We start from the raw sequence: 23250 nt of genomic DNA, 5'->3' as shown, positions 1-23250 counted from the left end.
CTTACCCTCATACCGGTTCAACAGCTCTGGCACGCGTCTACTATTTTTTCATTAATGTCATAGCGTTACGGCGCTATTAGTGAAAATTCGAAAGGAATACTTACCCTCATACCGGTTCAACAGCTCTGGCACGCGTCTACTATTTTTTCATTAATGTCATAGCGTTATAGCGCTATTAGTGAAAATTCAAAAGGAATACTTACCCTCATACCGGTACCACAGCTCTGGCACGCGTCTACTATTTTTTCATTAATGTCATAACGTTATAGCGCTATTAGTGAAAATTCGAAAGAAGTACTTACCCTCATATCGGTTCAACAGCTCTGGCACGCGTCTACTATTTTTTCATTAATGTCTTAGCGTTATAGCACTATTAGTGAAAATTCGAAAGGAGTACTTATCCTCATACCGGTTCAACAGCTCTGGCACGCATCTACTATTTTTTCATTAATGTCATAGCGTTATAGCGCTATTAGTGAAAATTCGAAAGGAGTACTTACCCTCATACCGGTTCAACAGCTCTGGCACGCGTCTACTATTTTTTTCATTAATATAATAGCGTTATAGCGCTATTAGTGAAAATTCGAAAGGAGTACTTATCCTCATACCGGTTCAAAAGCTCTGGCACGCATCTACTATTTTTTCATTAATGTCATAGCGTTATAGCGCTATTAGTGAAAATTCGAAAGGAGTACTTACCCTCATACCGGTTCAACAGCTCTGGCATGCGTCTACTATTTTTTCATTAATATCATAGCGTTATAGCGCTATTAGTGAAAATTCTAAAGTAGTACTTACCCTCATACCGGTTCAACAGCTCTGGCACGCGTCTACTATTTTTTCATTAATGTCATAGCGTTACGGCGCTATTAGTGAAAATTCGAAAGGAATACTTACCCTCATACCGGTTCAACAGCTCTGGCACGCGTCTACTATTTTTTCATTAATGTCATAGCGTTATAGCGCTATTAGTGAAAATTCGAAAGGAGTACTTACCCTCATATCGGTTCAACAGCTCTGGCACGCGTCTACTATTTTTTCATTAATGTCATAGCGTTATAGCGCTATTAGTGAAAATTCGAAAGGAATACTTACCCTCATACCGGTACCACAGCTCTGGCACGCGTCTACTATTTTTTCATTAATGTCATAGCGTTATAGCGCTATTAGTGAAAATTCGAAAGAAGTACTTACCCTCATATCGGTTCAACAGCTCTGGCACGCGTCTACTATTTTTTCATTAATGTCTTAGCGTTATAGCACTATTAGTGAAAATTCGAAAGGAGTACTTATCCTCATACCGGTTCAACAGCTCTGGCACGCATCTACTATTTTTTCATTAATGTCATAGCGTTATAGCGCTATTAGTGAAAATTCGAAAGGAGTACTTACCCTCATACCGGTTCAACAGCTCTGGCACGCGTCTACTATTTTTTTCATTAATATAATAGCGTTATAGCGCTATTAGTGAAAATTCGAAAGGAGTACTTATCCTCATACCGGTTCAAAAGCTCTGGCACGCATCTACTATTTTTTCATTAATGTCATAGCGTTATAGCGCTATTAGTGAAAATTCGAAAGGAGTACTTACCCTCATACCGGTTCAACAGCTCTGGCATGCGTCTACTATTTTTTCATTAATATCATAGCGTTATAGCGCTATTAGTGAAAATTCTAAAGTAGTACTTACCCTCATACCGGTTCAACAGCTCTGGCACGCGTCTACTATTTTTTCATTAATGTCATAGCGTTACGGCGCTATTAGTGAAAATTCGAAAGGAATACTTACCCTCATACCGGTTCAACAGCTCTGGCACGCGTCTACTATTTTTTCATTAATGTCATAGCGTTATAGCGCTATTAGTGAAAATTCGAAAGGAGTACTTACCCTGATATCGGTTCAACAGCTCTGGCACGCGTCTACTATTTTTTCATTAATGTCGTAGCGTTATAGCGCTATTAGTGAAAATTCGAAAGGAATACTTACCCTCATACCGGTACCACAGCTCTGGCACGCGTCTACTATTTTTTTCATTAATGTCATAGCGTTATAGCGCTATTGGTGAAAATTCGAAATAAATACTTACCCTCATACCGGTTCAACAACTCTGGCACACGTCTACTATTTTTTCATTAATGTCATAGCGTTATAGCGCTATTGGTGAAAATTCGAAATAAATACTTACCCTCATACCGGTTCAACAGCTCTGGCACGCGTCTACTATTTTTTCATTTTCATAGCGTTATAGCGCTATTAGTGAAAATTCGAAAGGAGTACTTACCCTCATATCGGTTCAACAGCTCTGGCACGTGTCTACTATTTTTTCATTAATGTCATAGCGTTATAGCGCTATTGATGAAAATTCAATAGGAGTACATATTCTCATACCGGTTCAACTGATCTGGCACGCGTCTACTAATCTCTCATTAGCTATTGGTTAAAATTCGAATTGAGTACTTACCCTCATACCGGTTCAACAGCTTTGGCACGCGTCTATTATTCTCGCCTTAATCTCAGAGCGCTATTGGTGACTCGAATGGAGAACTCACCTTCATATTAACTCAACATGCCTCGTCTGTGGGTACAGTACTAGCACAGTCTAGTATATACAGTCAGGAACTCAATACGTAGTAAATATGCATCCATAGATAGTTGCTAACCACTAGGATCGCTACTGTCGCCTCATTACAGACAATGCGAAATAGTACCGGCACAGTTTATTGTTCCTAGCACCCTCACAACTCAAGCTTCGTGACTGTATATACTAGACTGTGGCACTAGAGTCGACGGCAATTCGGAAGGCGGTAGTCTGCTAGCGTTTGCGTCGAGAGAGACAGAGAGAGCTAGGGAGCTTGCAACATTGCCACATCGTACTTCACGCGCACGTGCAATACAAATAGCGCAGGAGAGAATTTAAATTATCAAAATACAGTAATGACCTTAGCCGTTGATTACTGTAAGCATGACACCAAACAAACCCTGTTTCCTTCACTAACAATATTCTTTGCACGGTTCTCAATCCCACACCACATGCTTCTGCAGTCGTTTCTTGCGCGTTGGCAATGTTGCAGCCAGCATCAAGATGGCCGGCAGCGTTCTGCTCATCAACTTTTTAAATAAATCATACACCTTAAACACTATTTTCCGCGCCTGCCTTGTGCAGTACTTGTCTTTTTACAGTCTTTTCTTCCATTTATTTATCTTACACACACACATAGTAAATGTTAGTAGTTCTTATTCTATGTATTGAAACACTCACACATGAACAAACGAACTCGAGAAGTACTTGTTACTGACCGATTCCGATTGGTTCTACTGTACAAGCTTGTGACGTCAGATATCAGAAATGCTACGGCGCATATAGCAGCCGACCGCCTTCCGAAATGCCGTCTAGTCTAGCTTCCTGGCCTTCCATTCATGCGGCCATAAGAAAGACGTGCCCGATCTCAGCAAATTCTTTGATATTCGTTTGTTGCTAACGAAGTGTCCAGAATAGGTACAGAAATATCAACATAGTACTAGGGCCAAGTTACTGGAATTAAGTTACATTCTGTATTCGTCGGAACTATAGGCCTACTTAAAAAAATGTTAAAAGGCTAATGGGAAGCCCGAAATAAGTAATAGAACATACATACATACATACATACATACATACATACATACATACATACATACATACATACATACATACATACATACATACATACATACATACGTACATAGGCTACATACATACGTACATAGGCTACATACATACATACATACATACATACATACATACATACATACATACATACATACATACATACATACATACATACATACATACATATGTACCAGCTTGGTTTGAATACCTGGTTGGAGATTTTGAGGTTTTCCTCAAGGGAATGTCAGGTAAACACATAGCGAATCCCCAGCCTCATCACTGATTCTATGGACGTTAAATAATCTAATAGTTTAGAGAGAGTCGTTAAATAATCAACTAAAAGTTTACCTCATAGCCACGTTTTCTAATGTAAATAATACTTAGTCTACTGAAAATTGAACTCCTCTTTTGGAGAAATAACTTTAGTAAAGGAAGTTAATTTTTTTCTCGTTCTCCGAAAAATATAACTTGTATTCTAAAAGGCAGATACGAATAAACATAGTTCTGTACATTAAATTTCAATGGAAAGTTGCTGAACTTTGTTCAGAACGTAAAATATTAATATAAATTAATAATGTTCTTCAAACTATTCACGACTGTGTACAGCTCCACAGAATGTCACTATGCGTTGCAGGGGCGGCTCGTCCATAACAGCAGCGGAGCTGCAGCACTCCCTGCTTTGACAGGAAAATAAAAATAATATTTATTTTAATTTTTAGAGGAATTGTTACAGCTTTTATTGGTAAATTGCTTTATATTTCATCTGGCCGGGAATATGTACTATTATCTTATGCATTATCTTTTTGCGCGTCGACTGTATTGGAATTGACACTGCATTCAAAGTCGTCCTGGGATCTGCAGGGTGGTCAGCTCATAGAGAGTGTGTCTTGCATGGTCAGGGGGTAGAGAGGTGAAGGGAAGCAGAGGGAAACTGCCGCTGTTTAAAATCCATATCTCGCTGCATGGCTTGCAGAGCCAGGCCACAAGGGATCTTTCCTCTCCTCCCACACCGCTATTGTAATGCTGCGTCAAATGGATTCTCTATTCCCTTGAAACTTAATGACAAAATTGTTATTTTCTTTTCACATACTTATTGTTGTAGAATCCTATCGAGTTAATATAACGAAATAATATAATTGCCTTATTATTACGTATATATCCAGCCTCCAGCAGAACCTAATATTTGCCTTAACTCAAAATGATTGCACGAGTAGCATCCTTTTGATATAGCACGTAAAATACGAAAGAGACTTCTTTTCCAGTATTAGAAAATTGTTGACCATCAGTATATCTGAGTGTTGCTTTGGTGTGACGTCTTAGTACGGTAACTTAACCAGTACAAATTTGCAAGCATGAGTGTGTGTGAATTACAGAATATTAATTTTATTTTTCTCAACTTTCCCTTGCGGAGAATATTGATGTAATGAAGTGAAATTAAAAGGTCGTCCATTACCCGACTTAAATATTACTTAAGCTTCATCCAGCCGAAATAGTGCATATATGTAAAGAAGTATAACAATGAAATTTACGCTAAGCATTTGTGGTTACGTGGATGTGAACAAAAAAAAAATCTGTATTTTGTTTTCCTTGCCTCCTCTTCGGTGGTGATGCTGCATGGACTAGGAGTGGTGTGACAGATTTAGGACATTTGCCCCTAAAAAAGCAAAATGCACGAATCTTCGCAGTCTCACCTGAAAAATGTTGCTTCATTGGCTATGTTACGCAACTCATACTACTGTGCAATTAAGTGAAACGAACAGAACAAAAATTCTCAAACATAATCAAGAAGTGAGAAAAAATCGTGAAATTATTTTAAAAAATATATTGATTGTATCAAATTTTGTGGTCAATATGAACTTCTCCTTAGGGGACATGATGAAAAAACGATTCGAAGAACCCTGATGTGTTTCGTGGGTTGCTACAGTTCGTGAGTAATCTAAACGAGCCTCTCAAAAATCATTTGGAACATGCCACTGTTTATCGTTATTCTAAGACAATTAAGAATGAACTGGTAGATTGTAAGTTGAGTGTCTGCAGATCTGAAATTCAGACTGAAATCAATGGTATTAGTTTTTCTTAGGGATTAGCAAATGGTCCCACAGACATCTCCCAACTAAGTCAGGAAGTTTTGGTTTTTCGATATGTAGTGCATTTATTTTTGTCCTATATTTATTACTATTGGTATCAAGAAGTGAAATTTGTATGTACCGAAATCTACTTCAGCTCTCCCAATCCACAAGTTCACGAGCCGCCACTGATGCGTTGTTTGTGAACATACTGTGTATCATCTGTAGTGAGGCGCGGGTCCACGCTGTAGCCTACTCAACTGAAATCTACTGCTTTCGTACGAACTTCCTAGCTCTGTTTATTACACAAAAGTGAGGTTCTGTATGACTGATGGCCTTAGGGATGAATAAGGGAGAAGATGAGTTTACATAAAAATTATAAAGCAGTAGCAGTACGATCCCGGAATTCGGAACAGAAGGTATGACGATAACAAGTTCCCGGAATTCCGGAAGCAAGTTTGCCGTCCAAACTATGCGCCTCCACTTCTATTTGGAAAGGAGAGAACAACATTCCGCTCGAGACGCTACGGAATTCACAGCTGCAGAGTACAGAATTTGAAATGCTCTTGAAATATTCTCAATTTGAATAAGGGATCGTAAGATGACACATTAACGTTATTTTAAAAAGATTACAGTTTTTAAGACAAAACTAAGAATTTAAAAAATGTTATGTGTAGGTCTTGGTTTGAATCTTGTTTAGATATGGTGTGTTATCCAGTAAAGGCTGGTTCACAATAAACCGGGAACAGAAACGACAACGAGAACGGAAATATTGTTAAAATACATGTATTTAAATGTGAGCATTCACAATTAACTATTGTGAATGCTCACATTTAAATATATTTATTCTAACATTATTTCCGTTCTCGTTGTCGTTTCCGTTCCCGGTTTATTGTGAATCAGACTTTACAAACGGAGGTCTGATGTCACGCGGACTGTATGTCACGTGAGTCCTAACGGATATAACTCGGACGAAAACGCGTTTGGTTAGTGATCCGAGACTGCGTTCGGGTGTGGGTTCGTATCCCGGTTGGGCCGATTATCTGGCTGGGGTTTTCACCAACTTAAGGCGAATGTCAGATAATTACATGGCGAATTTCCGGTCTCATGTCGTCAAATACTACCTCGCTAACACCAATTCCGTTGTCTCTAGACAATCTCGCAACTGATACAGCGTCGTTAAATAATCGGTTAAAAACATTTGTTCTTCTTAAGTTAAGCTGGACGTGATTGTTTTCCAATCATCATTATTATCTCCATCATCATAACAAGAATCATTCACAAAAATTAGACACTAGGGTGCTATGCATAGACATTTCGCTAGCTCGTGCTACGAGCGTCCTAAACTAGCCACGGCTATCAACTGATTACTTGTACAGGATTCATATCATATCATATCGCTAACACTGGTTTATGAGTACGAAAAACGTTAGTTCGCTGATCATCCGCCGGAAGCCCGCGCTAAGAATGTCTATGAATATGACCCCAAAGTATTATTACTTCCGTAGTCTAACGTTTCATGTAATGATTTCCACCTAATATTTGAAATAATAATAATAATAGTAATAATAATAATAATAATAATAATATTTATTTGAACTGCGTATAACTGTTACTTAAAAATCAGTGGCTAGCCACGAGAAGCGAAGCGAGCATCAAGTCGGCCGTGGGCTAGCAACAATGGTCAGGGTTGACAATTTGATGAGTTAATAGGCTTATCAACAGAGTGTTTAACTTTTTAATCTGATGATTCTGATTTAGTTAGGGTTCCCAGACATATTGGGAAAAAAATACGGGATACTTACCAGTTTTCACTGAGTAAGTTTAACATGTGCACCCATCAAAATGTCAATCTTTCAAAGTGTGTGTGTAGTAAAGTTTACTACACAAACACTTTACCAACTAAGAGTAGGTAAACAATAGTAAACAAAATTGTTAGGGAGCATATTTGCTTTAAGTTTAAGCTTATTTATGTAAATTGCCTTCAAATTGCTTTTACTAAGTTATTACAGAAATAGCATAAAATACTCTACTCACGTGACAATATTCTTATAAATCAATCCGCCTTCGCCTTTCAATATTTCTCTGAAGAATGAATTTCACTTAACAGTTGTTTATTTTGAAGAATCATGTATGAAAAGCAACACAATCCTTATTGAAGAATGATTTTACAACAAGCATTGATTTTACTGTTTTTACAGAGCGTTCTTGCGAGAAAATAATCTTTCGACACACGCATTTGTTCCAGGGATACACATAATGAACTCCACTTCCCTCTTCAGATTTGAGAGTTCTCCTTCATTACTTTCAAAACGATCCACTCAGGCTTCATCTAAACGTTTGGTGTTGCCATCACTCGCCTTGAGAAATTAATAACTCAATAATTTTTCATAATAGCACATCTACAATGCAGTGATGAAGTGCGATGTTTGTAATTTGTAATGTAGAATAGACATTGTAACTTTTCCATTTTTACGGGACGTCTGGGTATCCTAGATTTAGTACTTCACCGGCATATAGGGAATCTTTTGCGAAGTTTTACCGTTAGATGACAGGAGCGTTCCATGCGGCACAACTTGTTGTAGAGCTATATTATGTCATATGCTACAGTTGATTGCGTCCTCCCGCTTGTTGGATTTCTGTGCGTGTCAAAATTATATTTATAATTATTTTGTATAACCTAGTATAATTCAATATAATTCAGTATTTTCTGTACTCATAATTTAATTTAATTTACCGTAAATAATAGCGTAAACTTGTATAATACTGAGCGATTCACCTTAAGAGATGGATGGGGAAATCTGCAGTATAACTTTGAGAACGAAGTGTTACGAATACAATAAATAAATAAAAATAGGAACTTTGTCGAAGGTGAATATTACCTCTTTAATCATTAGTATTGTAAGTACCATACGCTAAAAACAGGATATGCAGCCACCAATGTATTTTTTTTATAGGGAAGAGACTATCGAGATTGAATTCCTCGTATTTTTTTCTCTAGTTGCAGAAACATCAAATGCAATGTTTGATAAGATGATATAATATCATCGCAGTAGTATCACGATTATTCGTGCGTTTTGTAGGTTAAGGACATACAGTTTTGAATTCTATGTAGGATGATTTTGAAAATTTGAAGTAAAACACGGTTTTAATAATTAGTCTACAGCACATTAAAAACATTATTCACGAAATGGATTTCACTATGGATCGTCCTGGATAATAAACATCCCAGTTAATCGAGAGTACTGCAGGCTTAAAATGCTGGCATAAACTTCGGAGACACCTAGAAGTACTGAATATAATATAGCTTGCTGTCGAGGTTGCACATGATTGTATTAATTTTTCTTTCCCCTCTTCCAAAATTAAACTGTAGCCAGCAGTTCCTTACTTGAAGTAGTTATTTTTGTTTAATAGCTAGCACTTTCGAGGCGCAATTTAATTAGTTAATTTTTTTCAAGGTTTAAAGCATGTATTCAGAATATTTGGGGACCTGAATGAAGACAAAAGGCTTTCCCTGGTTTTCACAAATAGGAATACAACAAAAATTTGGCATTTTGAGTTGTTTTTAAGAGTATTTAATGCACGAATACACTACGTAAATTCTCAATGTTTATATACCAGAAAACAAATCCACACGCAAAGTGCATCCCTCAAAGTACACTTGCGCTATCTGTTGGTGCTAGTTCAGGATATCGTGCCGGGAAATGTAAAGAAGACAGCTCAGGAGGATAACGCCACAACAAAGAAATAAGTTCTAAGATACTGGTGACTCTTACAAGATAACTTTTCACATTACTTCCACACAATTCTGAAATAATAACAGTTTATGTTTCATTTACTCTGTAAACTGTAATCTACTTAAAAAAAATACAATGTAAATTTTCATTCATATTAGACTACTGCTTTCATTTATTGTTGTATTTATTATTACTGGTACTACATAATTTTTTCTGAACACCAATGCAGAACATATGGAGTTCTACTGAACTTAAATTTGGAACATTTATGATCTATGAGCAAATAAATCTTTAGTTTATAATGAATGGCTTAGGTATATATGATTTTACTGGTAGTAATTCTGCCGGACATCTATTTCAAATTGTCAAAATAGCCGACCCGGTTTGATTTTCTACAGGAAACAAAAACAGGAACTGGATGTGCTTCAATTGTCTCACGTCTGTCCGGTATTGTCTTAAATGGCGACTTTGCGTCGGACACTTCACATGATTAGTGAGTGCCGCTATTTGTGAGTGTCTAGTGATGGTTCATATCACCTTCCGTGGCTTTATAGCGAACAATGAACCAAATCCTTGAAGGAAGGTTGTTATTATTATTATTATTATTGTTATTATTATTATCATTATTATTATTATTATCTTACTTACTTGCTTTTAAGGAACCCGGAGGTTCATTGCCGCCCTCACATAAGCCCGCCATTGGTCCCTATCCTGAGCAAGATTAATCCATTCTCTATCATCATATCCCACCTCCCTCAAATCCATTTTAATATTATCTTCCCACCTACGTCTCGGCCTCCCTAAAGCATTTTTTCCCTCCAGCCTCCCAACTAACACTCTATATGCATTTGTAGAATAATAATAATAATAATAATAATAATAATAATAATAATAATAATAATAATAATAATAACAATAATAGTAATAATAATAATAATAATAATAATAATAATTATTATTATTATTATATTATCTATGTTGAATGTCCATAACAGATGGCTCGAAATTAGAAAAGCCTTACCAGCTCCGAATGGAGAGACGTCATTAAATCCTAAAGAAATGTAGCTTCCGTAAGAGGCATACGTGGACACAGTCTATACAGGAACCTCTGCAGACATTGCAATGAGATCGAAATTGGCCCACGTTTTAGGCTATTGTTCCCACAATGAACTCTTACGAAATGCCTGCCACCACAACGTTAGGAGCAAAATTGCGGGTCCCCCTCTCTCTTTCTCTCTCTCTCTCTCTGAGAGAGAGAGAGAGAGAGTTTTTAACTATTCCATAAAGTTAATTGTATTGCTGATAGCGGGAGAATTAGAATACTGGGCATCATTAAATTGAGCGGAAAAATAACTTGGATTCTCCACTTAGAAACGATTCCGAACAACCTCAAAAGGTAGATGTTCATAAAAAGATCAACTTGAATCTATTTGATAATGTTGTCGCTTGGTTTCAATCCTATATTCGTGACCGCCAGCAGTGTACATTAGCTGGTGACATTCTTTTGAATGGCGCATCACGAAGTCTGGAGTTCCCCAAGGGTCGGTGCTAGGTCCTCTACTATTAAATCTATACTAACAATAAAACTGTAACCAAGTTTTTCTGGTAATTTTCACTTTTCCAAAAATAATTAATTGGAGTTAACAGGTATAATTAACTATCCTGAGGCCAAAAATCAATTTTTTTTTTTAATTTTCGTTTTTATGTCTATCTGTATTTTGTTGCATTTTCACGCGATTATGGCTGAACCGATTTATGTGAAAATTAGTATATAAATTAAGTTTGGTCTCACTTATAATTTAGGCTATATAAAATTCAAAATACTTTCTTTAAAATGGAGGTTGTAAGGGGGCCTGAATTAAATTAATCGAAATATCTCGCTTATTATTTATTTTTATAAGAATGTTACATAACAAAAGTTGCTTTAAAACTTCTACATGTTTTATTGCATGGAAAATTTTGATAGAACTGATATTACTATCCTCTGGTTGAGTGGACTGCTAGAAAAAAAATAAAGCATTATTATTATTATTATTATTATTATTATTATTATTATTATTATTATTATATTTAACCAGATATGCCAGTTTTAAAATAACAAAGCGTTTTATGACAGTGCCAATTCAGACTAATATAATGAAGTAAAAACAAATATCTCTACGTTTATTTAAGGCGGCCTTGCACAACAAATGGTAGATATTCATTTAACACGCTTTTTACACAGATATAACTGAATCGCACGTTTCAGAAAGAAGTTGAGACAAAAGTAACCTCAGAACTCACTTCAGCGATTTGGATAATTCTTTCACCATAGGAAAGCACTTTCCTGTGTAGTTTCTCTAGATGGATATACTCGTATGCTATATGCTATTACGGTAACCTCTGACTGTATCGAGGACTGAGTACAAATGAGTGATAAAGTAGGATTAAAACAGATCCTTAAGCATAGAAAACTTGATATACTGTCGAAATATTACTTATTAGTGAATATTACATATTTCAGTGAGTCACGGTAACATATAGGCCTGCTTAAACTTTATTTGGTTCACATAAAATACTAATTTTATACATTTCAATAAAATTTATTTTTGTCTACAGAACATAACCGTATTTTTACGAATTTTGTCGTAAAAAAAAACAAGTATTTTCCCTGGACCAAAAATACAATACATATGGAGTAAAAATCAGTATTTTTATCGTTGAGCTCACTGGAGCTGAGTCACTTTACAAAGTATCACGAAATGACGTTCCTGCGTTCATCATTTACCTGTATTTGTTTCCTGTGCTTCTTAAAATAATATTTATGTACCATGTTCATTTTCATTTGTTTTTATTTACGTGAAGAATGATGCACTGTGAGTCCAACATAAAAAATTATCTTCGTACACAAGCCATGATATATTGACATTAGTTTGGAGAGATTTATTAAAGACTGATTCAGAAAAATGTTTAACGAATTATCATTGCATCAAAAACGGATGTTCGCTTAACCAAATTATCCTATTTTAATTATGTGCATATAACAATTAAGAAACAAGGTGTTATCTTTGCGCCAAATATCCTACTCTCTGGACCAAAATGATCGTATGTTCAATTATTTCAATTACGAAAGATGCCGTTGCCGTTAACGAGACGATCAATAACTGCAGAAAGTATGGAAAACTATTTAATTATTAATTGTGCCTCCAAACAATAATTACATGAGGTTGAATCACATGTGCACATGCAATTTTTTATCAGTGTGCAAAAATACATCTAATAAAACTTCGATTTCAAGTTAGATATTTTTTATTTATTACATTATTTATCTACATATTTTCCATTTTTAGCTACATATTTTGCCATTTTTAGCTACATATTTCTTATTTTCATATCACATAAAATCTGGGCAAAGTCAACCTAACAATCGCCTTAAAGTAGGGAAAAACCTCGGTAAAAGCCCAACCACCCCAAACGGGATTCGAACTCATATCTAAGCACAGCCTACGACCACGAATCAATCTTGCTAATCCCTAAGCGATAATTAAAAAATACTCAACTAATGCGACAATCGGTTTTCACGAAGAAAAAAACAAAAACACAGTGACTTCAAGCAAAAGTAGACTGCTCTGACATCTATGGTTGAAAGTACTAAGCAAGTGCAAACGTTTGGCCTCTACAATATTATTGGCTATCTACCACGTGGTCTGGCTGGTAGTTCCACTATATAACGTCTTTAGGTAGCTTTGTTACCAGACCTGGGGAAGATGTTATGTTGTGGTAGAAGTCATGACGTACAAAGACAAAAATCTTTCCATCCACAATTCAAATGGAATGAGCCCTGAGCGCCGACAAGAACACAATGCGTGTTTACGGAAGCAACAACGTGCCGTAACCATGGTAACTAGTAAACATTTTTGTAAACTTCCAAATAACTCACCAATCGCCCTCCGCAATTAATCTTCAAACGAAATATTTTAGCTTTGAACATTTTGTACGATTCTTTTATCGGGACCGCTTGCAGTCTCTCATCTTTTGTGATTTATTTTTCTCCGTTCATCATTATGACACCTTCTTCTGGCAAATAAAATTATCTATTCAGAAAACTGAGTTGTGAGCCTCGAAATTCTTTGCAACAAGAGTTCAAGATTTGTTAAATAATAATAATAATAATAATAATAATAATAATAATAATAATAATGCCAGCAGCGGGGCTCAGTCGGTTAAGGCGCTTGCCTGCCAGTCTGAAGTTGCGCTCAGGCGCGGGTTGGGCTGATTACTTGGTTGGGTTTTTTCCGAGGTTTTTCACAACCGTAAGGTGAATGCCAGGTAATCTATGGCGAATCCTCGGCCTCATCTCGCCAAATACCATCTCGCTATCACCAATCTCATCGACGCTAAATAACCTCATAGTTGATATAGCGTCGTTAAATAACAACTCTAAAAATAATAATAATAATAATAATAATAATCGCTAGCAACTATGTTATAAGCAGACAGCGGATTTTCGGTCCTTATACTGAACGTCAGTTTTCTGTTAATGCACTGTTTTTTCTGGAGGTAAAAAGGTGAAATAGTATGGCCATATTGAAATGATGTATCTATCATGATTCCCAAGAAACCTTTGGAATTGAAAATCAGAAGGAAGAGAACATTAGGTAATACCGGTAATAAGACTGGGTGTTCATTTCAAAGTGTGTCACGACGTCACTGTTGATGAGTCAGCGATTTGAAGCGAGTTTCAGCTTTTGTGTCAGAGAAGTTGCCTATTAATCAAGGCGTTCAATCTGAACTTGAGAACGTGTACGGTATAACTTGAACGTCGTAGCAACAGATAGCGGTCTGTACAGTCTGTGTGCTACCATAACCTCTTTCGAACTGTTTTGCGAGGCCAAGTCGTACGCAGGGTATTTGTTATCATTGGTTGCGTACGGCAACATTCCACAACACAAATCAAATGCTCCGTGTCCATGTTGACCGTCGAAATTAATGTCAACAAATACGTAAATAATCGTCTTAACCCTCTCCCCATATCCCGACAGTAAGAAAAAACTCACCTCAGTACATGTTTCGAAACAGTTCACATTCCTGCCACTACCGGCGTTACCCTACGTGTCGGTAAGTATTCTTCTGAATGAACGCCGTACTTGCTAGGCAACTTCTCTGGCACATATGTAATACACCTCTGCGGAAGTGTAGGAAGATTGAATTCTGTAGGCTCATCGACTAGCCACATGACGGCATACAGCGAGCCATGACACACTTTGAACTGAACACCCAGTAGTAGTAGTAATAATAGTTTTATTTTCCCTGGCAGAGTTAAGTCCATCAGGCCTTCTCTTCCACTCAACCAGGATCAAATCACATACAAAAAAATACATACCAGTATACAAATATTAACTTAAAAATAATAATAATAAGCATAATTAAGTAAAAAAGAGAGATTGAATACATATACACAATCAGTATTAACTTTAAAATAACAATAAAAAAAAAAAGAGACTGAATACATAATCACAAACTCCCCTGTACACCCTGTACAAGATGAAGTGACCAGGTGAAAAGGGATGTGGGGGGAAGAGATAGAGAATGAAATTAAGTGTTGAAAGAAGAAACCAATGGAAGAGGCTTTGTATCTAGATGACCCGAAATAGTGCAAACATCTTTTGATGATGATGATGATGATGATGGAAATCATTCTAGTACCGAGGTCATTAAAGCATGAAGCTGTACCGCCTTTTCCCCATTAAATCTTAATAACGTCTAAAGAGTATCAATTTACTAAAATATGGACATGTATATATTGACTCAAAAAAAAAAAAATCAATCTTCTTAATGTATCCAGCTGTTTGCTGACAACATAAAGTCCACTATAGTCCACTGTAGTCTATTATGTTGTTGTTTTTCATGAGAAATGAGGGATATTTTGATCGGTGTTCATTATAGATGCCTGTTGCTAGTAGCCAGAGTTGGGGTGTAGTCAATATATACTGCAGGGCTGTGTCTTCTGCAACCGGTATTGATGAGTTTAATTTACTTCTTTTGTGGCTTATGGATGAACAGTACAGAAGAATGTGTTCCAGATCTTCATCATGAGAGTCCACACCTGTGGAGTAACGGTCAGCGTGTCTGGCTGCGAAACAGGTGGCCCGGGTTCGATTCCAGGTTAGGGCAAGTTACCTGGTTGAGGTTTTTCCGGGGTTTTCCCTCTACCAAATACGAGCAAATCCTGGGAAACTTTCGGTGCTGAACCCCAGACTTATTTCACCAGCATTATCACCTTCATTTTATTCAGATGCTAAATAACCTAAGATGTCGATAAAGTGTCATAAAATAACCTACCAAAAAACCACGTTTAATAAATCGTTGTAATAAATAAATATAATAATTTAATATATAAAGTAATCCTATAAAATCATGTCACTGTTGCCAGAAACAATGAGTGAGTAACATTTTACAAAAATCATTTGTTACAACAGCAACAAGCAATTAGAAAACAAAAATGGAAATATCCACTTATTCCGAGCAAGAAAAACACGAATATATAAAGTATAACTTCACATATTGCATATCAATATAGCAATGGAATATTTTATTAGGAGGTGTTGGATAAATATAAATAAAAAATACTGAAATATCAAGATATAATTGAAATATATTCTTAGTCTTATCTTATACATGCGTTTAATACAGAACATTACATGACTTAATGATTCAGACTGAAGGGAATACATATTCATATAACAATTATTTTAGACATTCGTATCATTTTGATTAAAACTGAAACTATGTTGACCCTGTATTACAGTGATGTTTTAAATTCAATCCATCCATGCAGCACAAATCCATACCTTCAAAGTCAGTTTCTATATTACTTATTACAACCATATGCAGTAGATAAACTTTCGTCAAAGTGATGTGTGAATTATTTATTTTTGTATTATGTGTGAGAGGGGGAAAAAGGGTGTTTGCAGGATAGAAAAAATAATAAATAATACAATAAGTATTCCATCTAATAGCAACTGATCTCACACATTTTCCATGTTTCGATATTCTTATGGACATATACAGTAGATTAACTTTCGTCAAAAAGATTTTAGTTAATATTTATTTTATGGATGAGGACAGAAGAAACATTTCTTAAAAAGGAGAAGGGGAGTGGAATAAAAAATACAATAACTGTTCCAATTACCAGCAATTGATGTCACTTATTTTCCATTTGACTCCAAAATAAGTTGTAATCTAACCAAATAGATTTCACTTAACAGAAAACAAAAACATTTACACTCAACATGCTCTCACAAATAATCATGTACATGCGAAAGCAATTTTAGAAATCTAGAAATATTTAGACTGAAGAATAGAGGCATTTCGACAATTACATGTAAACTATATATCTATGTAAAGACATTATTTAAGTAGCTTATTCTTAATAGGAGAAAAATCTTCTTCCCTGAACAATCTTCGAAGTATTGGTAAACAAAATCATTTACAATTTTAGTGTTATAAACTAGAGCATATGTCCAGATTACACACTTAGCCATGAAATAACTTATCACATAATACAGTGTATCACCACAATCACTGTCTCAGTTCAGTCGAGATGTGGACTCAGGCCTTGGTAAATAAATTAAACTTCTTTCCGAATTGCAATTTCTTCATTGGCTGTTTAGTTCAAGATCCATGTCAGACCACACTGCTTCTGTCTCACTCTCGTCAGCTTCTCCCTGTTGAACAGACAGACATCCAGTGTGATTACTGGAGAAGGTTACTAGCTGCGCCATCTCTAATGCTAGTAGAGCAGTCATACAATATAGGGCTGCTGTGGCACTTCTGAAGCATTACCGTGAGGGCCCATTCATTTCAGTGGCGGCTCCTGCATATTTCTTAAGAGGAGGAAAGAAGTTAACAGCACTAAATGACACCTTCTTGAATGAAACATGCTATAAATTAGCCTACATGCATATATGTAAGACCATGTAGTGATGGGGTTGATTTTCCCTTCTGTATAGCAATAATCTGTTCTTGTAAACTGAGTTTCCTAAATTGTCCAAAATATATTATGTTTTCACTTCCATTCATTGTTGAATAATTGTACAAATTAACAATTACAAGGAAATTCACAACCTCGTAGCATTTTTCGAGCACACTACAGCATCACACGTGTTGGAAGAGACTAGCTACTAACTCATAACCGGAACCGTTATACGGAAATGGAAATGGGAATGGGAAATAATCTGAGGAAAGCGAGAACACTGCACCCACCCACGTGGTCTGTGTTGCCACATGTACATTTTACTAGTTCAGTATCACATGCTTTTGAAGAATGTCAGTTCCTGTAAAGTCATACTATCATTATTGTTCAAAGCTACAGGTGGCCGATTAATTTTTTATGTTAAAAATGATGTAGTTTGGAGTACCTACTTTCAGTTTCAAATATATTTGTACAAAACTGACAATTTGGCTGTTGCTCTGTCTAGTAAACAATGAATAGAAGTGAATTTCAGGGGCCAACTACGTAGAACTACTTCCTCTTTGTTTTACATAAACCTGACTTTAACTTTCAAATATCCACGAAAGTTTCAAACCATGAATAGTAGCCTATATAAAGTGCAATGAATGATATTTTTGATTTATAATTTTAAAAAAAAGTTTACATGGTGTCTTTCATAGCGTTGCGTTAAAACTATTTTTGTTGTGCCTCCTCCTAGATGTGTTATAGTCCGGTTGAATGCAACATCGTTAGGTGGCAGCAGTAGCGAGCTTGCTGCATGACCAGTCGGTTTCTATTTCCCGCCCATGAGCTGATTCAGAGGAGGATCTCCTCCCTCTCCATTCATTTACTCGCTTTAAAACTCTGGTTCTTTCTCTGGCCGCTAGTGTGCTGTTGTCTATGTGTGTTAACTGCAGTAGAGGAGGAATGGAGTGTCTTTCCTCTACACAGACAATCTCGCATCTTTCTCACAGTTTTCTACAGCACATGAGCGCGCGTCGTTTAAAACTCGATCAACCGAGTTTTTCTTATAGCTGTGAACTTAAAAATTATCGAATCTTCCTCGAATTTCAAGGCACATATTTTATTTGGTATTTACTTTCAAAAGAAGAAAATGTGAGGAGGACATTTCTCCCTTCCCTCCCCTGAGGAACCGCCACTGATTCATTTCAAATTTCAGAGAGAGACATTACTAAAAATCTCTCAAAAGCACTTTTCTGATTTTACACCAATCCTTCTCGTTTTTCCTTTTCTATGATTTTTTAAGTCCCAATTCAAACCTGCGAAATTTAATATTTCCTCTAGACAATTTAAAGACACTTCCACGAACACATTTTCAAAAATAAAAACATTTATACTCAACATGCTCTGAACACGAGTGCATGGATCACAGTAAGAGGTGTAAAGAAGGTATATTCAAATGTTTCCAAAAGAAAAACACCTCCGGAAAGACCAAGGAGTAGATGGAAAGAGAGATCCAGAAATGATGCTGCAGATAGAGTCTGTCATCTTCCAAGGGTTTGTCAACATATGGCAGGGGTCTATATTTGAATTATGTAATGCCAAAAGCAACCTAAATAAATTTAGCGAGAAACATTAACTATGTTGCCATTACTTTTCGAATGCCCTACTGTACTCCCTTTCCTAATGCCATCTATCTTACTGTCTATCTCTTCCTTCCTTCATTAAATATATTCTATTCAACTCTTAATTTTTATAACCTAATAATTTAAACAGTATTGTATGTATACTATCAGTAGATATTTGTAAGTCAAAAACACAAAACATGTTACATCAGAACATCAAATGAAATTACAGAATTCTACTGGGTGTTCATTTCAAAGTGTGTCATGACGTCACTGTTGTGAGTCAGCGATTTGAAGCGAGTTTCAGCTTTTATGTCAGAGAAGTTGCCTACTATTCAAGGCGTTCAATCTGAACTTGAGAACGCGTACGGTATAACTTGAACATTGTAGCAACAGATGGCGGTCTGTAAAGTCTGTGTGCTACCATAACCTCTTTCGAACTGTTTTGCGCGGGCAAGTCGTACGCAGGGTATTTGTTATCATCAGTTGCGTACGGCAACATTCCACAACACGAATCAAATGTTCCCTGTCCATGTTGACTGTCCAAGTTAATGTCAACAAATACGTAAGTAATCATCTTAAGTCTATTGCCATATCCCGACAGTAAGGAAAAACTCACCTCAGTACATGTTTCCAAACAGTTCACATTCCTGCCACTACTGGCATTACCGTACGTATCGGTAAGTACTCTTCAGAATGAACGCCATACTTGCTAGACAACTTCTCTGGCACATAGGTAATATGCCTTTGCAGAAGTGTAGGAAGATTGAATTCTCTAGGCTCATCGGCTAGCCACATGACGGCATACAGTGAGCCATGACACACTTTGAACTGAACCACAGTCTACTATATGCAGTCGCGAAGCTTGGGGTGATTTTTTGCAAATCTCGTGATAAAGCGCACCAAGTGGTTAGCAACTAGAAACAATAGACTGTCCACGGTCGACTTTGGACTGTGTCGTATTTCCATCGAGTGCTAGCTCATTGTGTATTTCACATTGATGCTTGTGAAATGTTCGTTATTGGTTGTAATGAAAATGTTAATGGCTAAAATATAATAATTGGAATAATATTTTACTAGAGACGTAGAAAAATAAAGTTTATTTTAATGAAATTTATTGATCACGTTTTATTTTCAATTCTGGTGGGATTATTATTGCTTAGGCCTACTTTTTTTTTTTTAAAGAATATGTTTTTAATTATAGCTGTTAATTTTGTTGTTATTTTTATTTGTTACTTTACTAGAGACGTAGAAAAAGTCTGTTACAATAAAATTTATTGATCACGTTTTATTTCCAATTCTGGTGTGATTATTATTTCTTAACCTCATCCCACTTTGTTAACTACGTAAGCCTATACTACAAGTACCAGTACACGTAAGTTACTCCATTAATTCATATTTCCATTATTATTGTTGTAAAGGGAAATGCAAATTAATATTTATTGGTTTCATAGTTAATTATTGCTATAATCTTGAATGAGTGAAGCGATTATAGTAAATTTCAGTTCGTTTTGCACAAACAAAAATAATATTAACCTATTTCTTGCAGGTATCTTCGAGTTTATGGTGAAATTTAATATACTTCATTAAAATAATAAATTAACTTTATGCATTTAATATTTCAATAATGGAAGAAAGGTGTTAATTTTTCCAAAAGAACACAACGAAAGTGTAACATATTTTGTCGTCTACTAGGAGAGAGATCTCCGATGATGAGGCGATAGTCGCGATCCTAGTGGTGGGCAACTACTCATGTTTGCATTTTTACTACATATTGAGCTTCGCGACTGTATATAGTAGACTGTGAACTGAACATCCAGTATTTGTTATACAATACCTCATTTTCTGAATCTGCTATTCTCTCGTACGTCGTGTCTCCACCTTCTTCTTCCCCCACTGTCATGTAATATGATGTGTCCAATTTGCTGGATGAATTATCTATTCTATGCATTCCTTCTAATGCTCGTCGGTTATTTGGGTCTAAACTGTATGATAAAAACAAGAAGGAAAAAACACATAATTATATTACATGCAATTATGTTTTATTATTACTAACACAATCTCCTCTTTATTTTAGGTTATTTATAGTTCTGTTAACTGATATATTACGGCTCTTTTGGGAATGGTACTTAGATTTCCATTTTTCTGCAGGTATTTGTTGTCATCTATTGACCATATCTGAACAGTTTGCAAAGGTTGTAGTGGAGCAGGAATCAATCCGTCATTTTCCTTTTAAATGACTAGTTTCCTAGTTATTTTATGATCCAGGAAACAACTAAAAATCCTGATCAGATTGGCTGACCATGGGATTTGAACCCGAGATCTTCTGAATGCGAGTCTAGTGCCTTACCATTGACAATGGGGAGTTCACAGTGTTCTAGACAGTGAGTTTTGAACATTCGTACGACCGATCTAGATAGATGGAAAAACAATATCTACCTGAGAACCTTGTTTGAAAGGAGTCGAGATTTGAACTTCTGAATTTTCTTCTAGTCCTTACATGAGGAGCTACACCTAAAAGGAGTTCTGTAGCCTAGTGGGTAAGGTGCTGGATGCTGGACTAGTAATTGTGAGGTTAGTTGATTGACCACACTTCTCTCCTATTCTTTTTATTTATTTCTTGTTCTTTTCTTTCACTGTATTCTTTTATAGTTCATATGTTTCTGACAACTCTTTTTATTCTTATACTCATTTTATCATCATAATATTATGGAAATATGATATCCTGTGAGTACATACAAACTTCAACAGCATGAATAAACGCAACTTTATTCTATAAGAACTCTTAAAATAAAAGAACAGAAAAGTGCCAGTTGTGCAAAAAACATTTCTTAATATGTGTTTGAAATAAAAGTAAGATGGTATAAAGATTAAAATAAGGTAAAGGTAAAGCCACAGTATTTGTGTGTTACGTATGGGACATTTTGCAATACATTTTCTTGAACTGGAATATAATTTACAGTTCAAGACAATGTATTGCAAAATATCCCATACGTAACACACAAATACTGTGGCTGACCCTTAAATGATTATAGAAAGACATTTCTATTTTGCGTTTTAGCAATAAAGTTTTTACTGTTCCTATACTTTATCTACATTTTAAATTTATAATTTGTCAGGCTTATTTTACAAGTGTGCACGCGCGTGTGCGTGCAAGCCTATGTGTAATGTTCAGGATTTAACATTGAAGTTATCATTCTTCTTGCTTCCCAATATTTGGACATAAGATCCATAGAAAACTCAAGAGATTCGCAATCTGCCAGGTGTTCCAGGTCCATATCCTCTTCCTTTATGCATAGCAAGCATCTAGGAGAACTCAATAAGCCAATAAAGGTGTTTACTGAGGCAATCGTGACCAGTAACCAGTCTGAACATGACCACAGCGGATTTTCGAGGTAGGACAAGAATTCATTTTTCCATTTTGTTGTTTTTGTTAATTATTGCTGAATTCTTGGAAATAAAGTCATTAATTCTCTTGCTGTCCAATATTTCTCACACACAATACGTTTAGAAAACAGGGCTGAACTTTGCTGAAGGTGATTTTGATCTATTTCTTACTGAAGACTGCACAAAGTGGTGAAGAAAAAATTCCAATTTTGTTCAAGAGATGTTCCACTACTGAATTGTTGAGATATTAGAGTTAACTCTCCTTTTTTATAACCTTACAAATATCACACCATACATTTTGCTGAATGATACACATCATAAAAACATAAAAAAAAAAAAAAACAAACAAACAAATTTTGTTTACAAACAGGCACTTTATAAATGCAATGGTTTACAGTCGCATTTTTATTGCTGAATGTCAGTCTGAAAACAAATTTCGTTCACATTTTGAAAACAGTTCTTTCTGGAATAAGCTTTGATGTGAACCATGCATACTTGGCTATATCATTAAAACACGCAACATACAAAATGATGAAAGAGAGAACAGATTTTTATTGCATCTTCCCTCGTACAAAGGTGACAATTACTTTTGTAGAACTTCCACAGACTTTTATATTTTATTAATCTTAACTTGCCTAAAGGAATATATGTCACGTGGTTGGAAGTATCAGGTGCAATAAGGAAAAATAATTTCAATAGTAGCATTGCGTTGCCCTCATTACCTGTGAAAACAGAATTGAAATATGCGAAGTCTATCAGACCTTCCCATGAGTCCAGTACAAACAAGAAATTTTTTTCTCTCAGAGTTTTGTTGAAGCACAAGTTTGACAAACAATTCGAAATTATTTAATCATA

At 35.8% G+C, this 23250-nt stretch overlaps 1 protein-coding gene across 3 annotated transcripts in view; it reads right to left on the bottom strand.

The window, feature by feature from the left end:
- Positions 1–16064: 16064 nt before the first annotated feature.
- APC7 (anaphase-promoting complex subunit 7) overlaps positions 16065–23250 on the bottom strand; it is a 38432-nt gene continuing 31246 nt past the window's right edge. The window contains exons 9-10 of one of the 3 annotated variants that reach the window (XM_069829263.1): positions 20846–20993; positions 16065–17156 (exon numbers count right to left, since the gene is read on the bottom strand). In XM_069829263.1, coding sequence (XP_069685364.1) covers positions 17088–17156; positions 20846–20993 — 217 coding nt within the window. In that variant the 3' untranslated portion in view covers positions 16065–17087. Of the gene's footprint in view, positions 17157–20845; positions 20994–23250 lie in introns of those variants that run through there. The other 2 variants (XR_011332719.1, XM_069829264.1) reach the window with 2 other exon arrangements.

The sequence above is a fragment of the Periplaneta americana genome, chromosome 6 (assembly GCF_040183065.1).
Source record: "Periplaneta americana isolate PAMFEO1 chromosome 6, P.americana_PAMFEO1_priV1, whole genome shotgun sequence".
NCBI classification, from domain to species: domain Eukaryota; kingdom Metazoa; phylum Arthropoda; class Insecta; order Blattodea; family Blattidae; genus Periplaneta; species Periplaneta americana.
The sequence above is the reverse complement of the archived record's forward strand: the minus strand, read 5'-3'. Positions and strand labels throughout refer to the sequence as shown.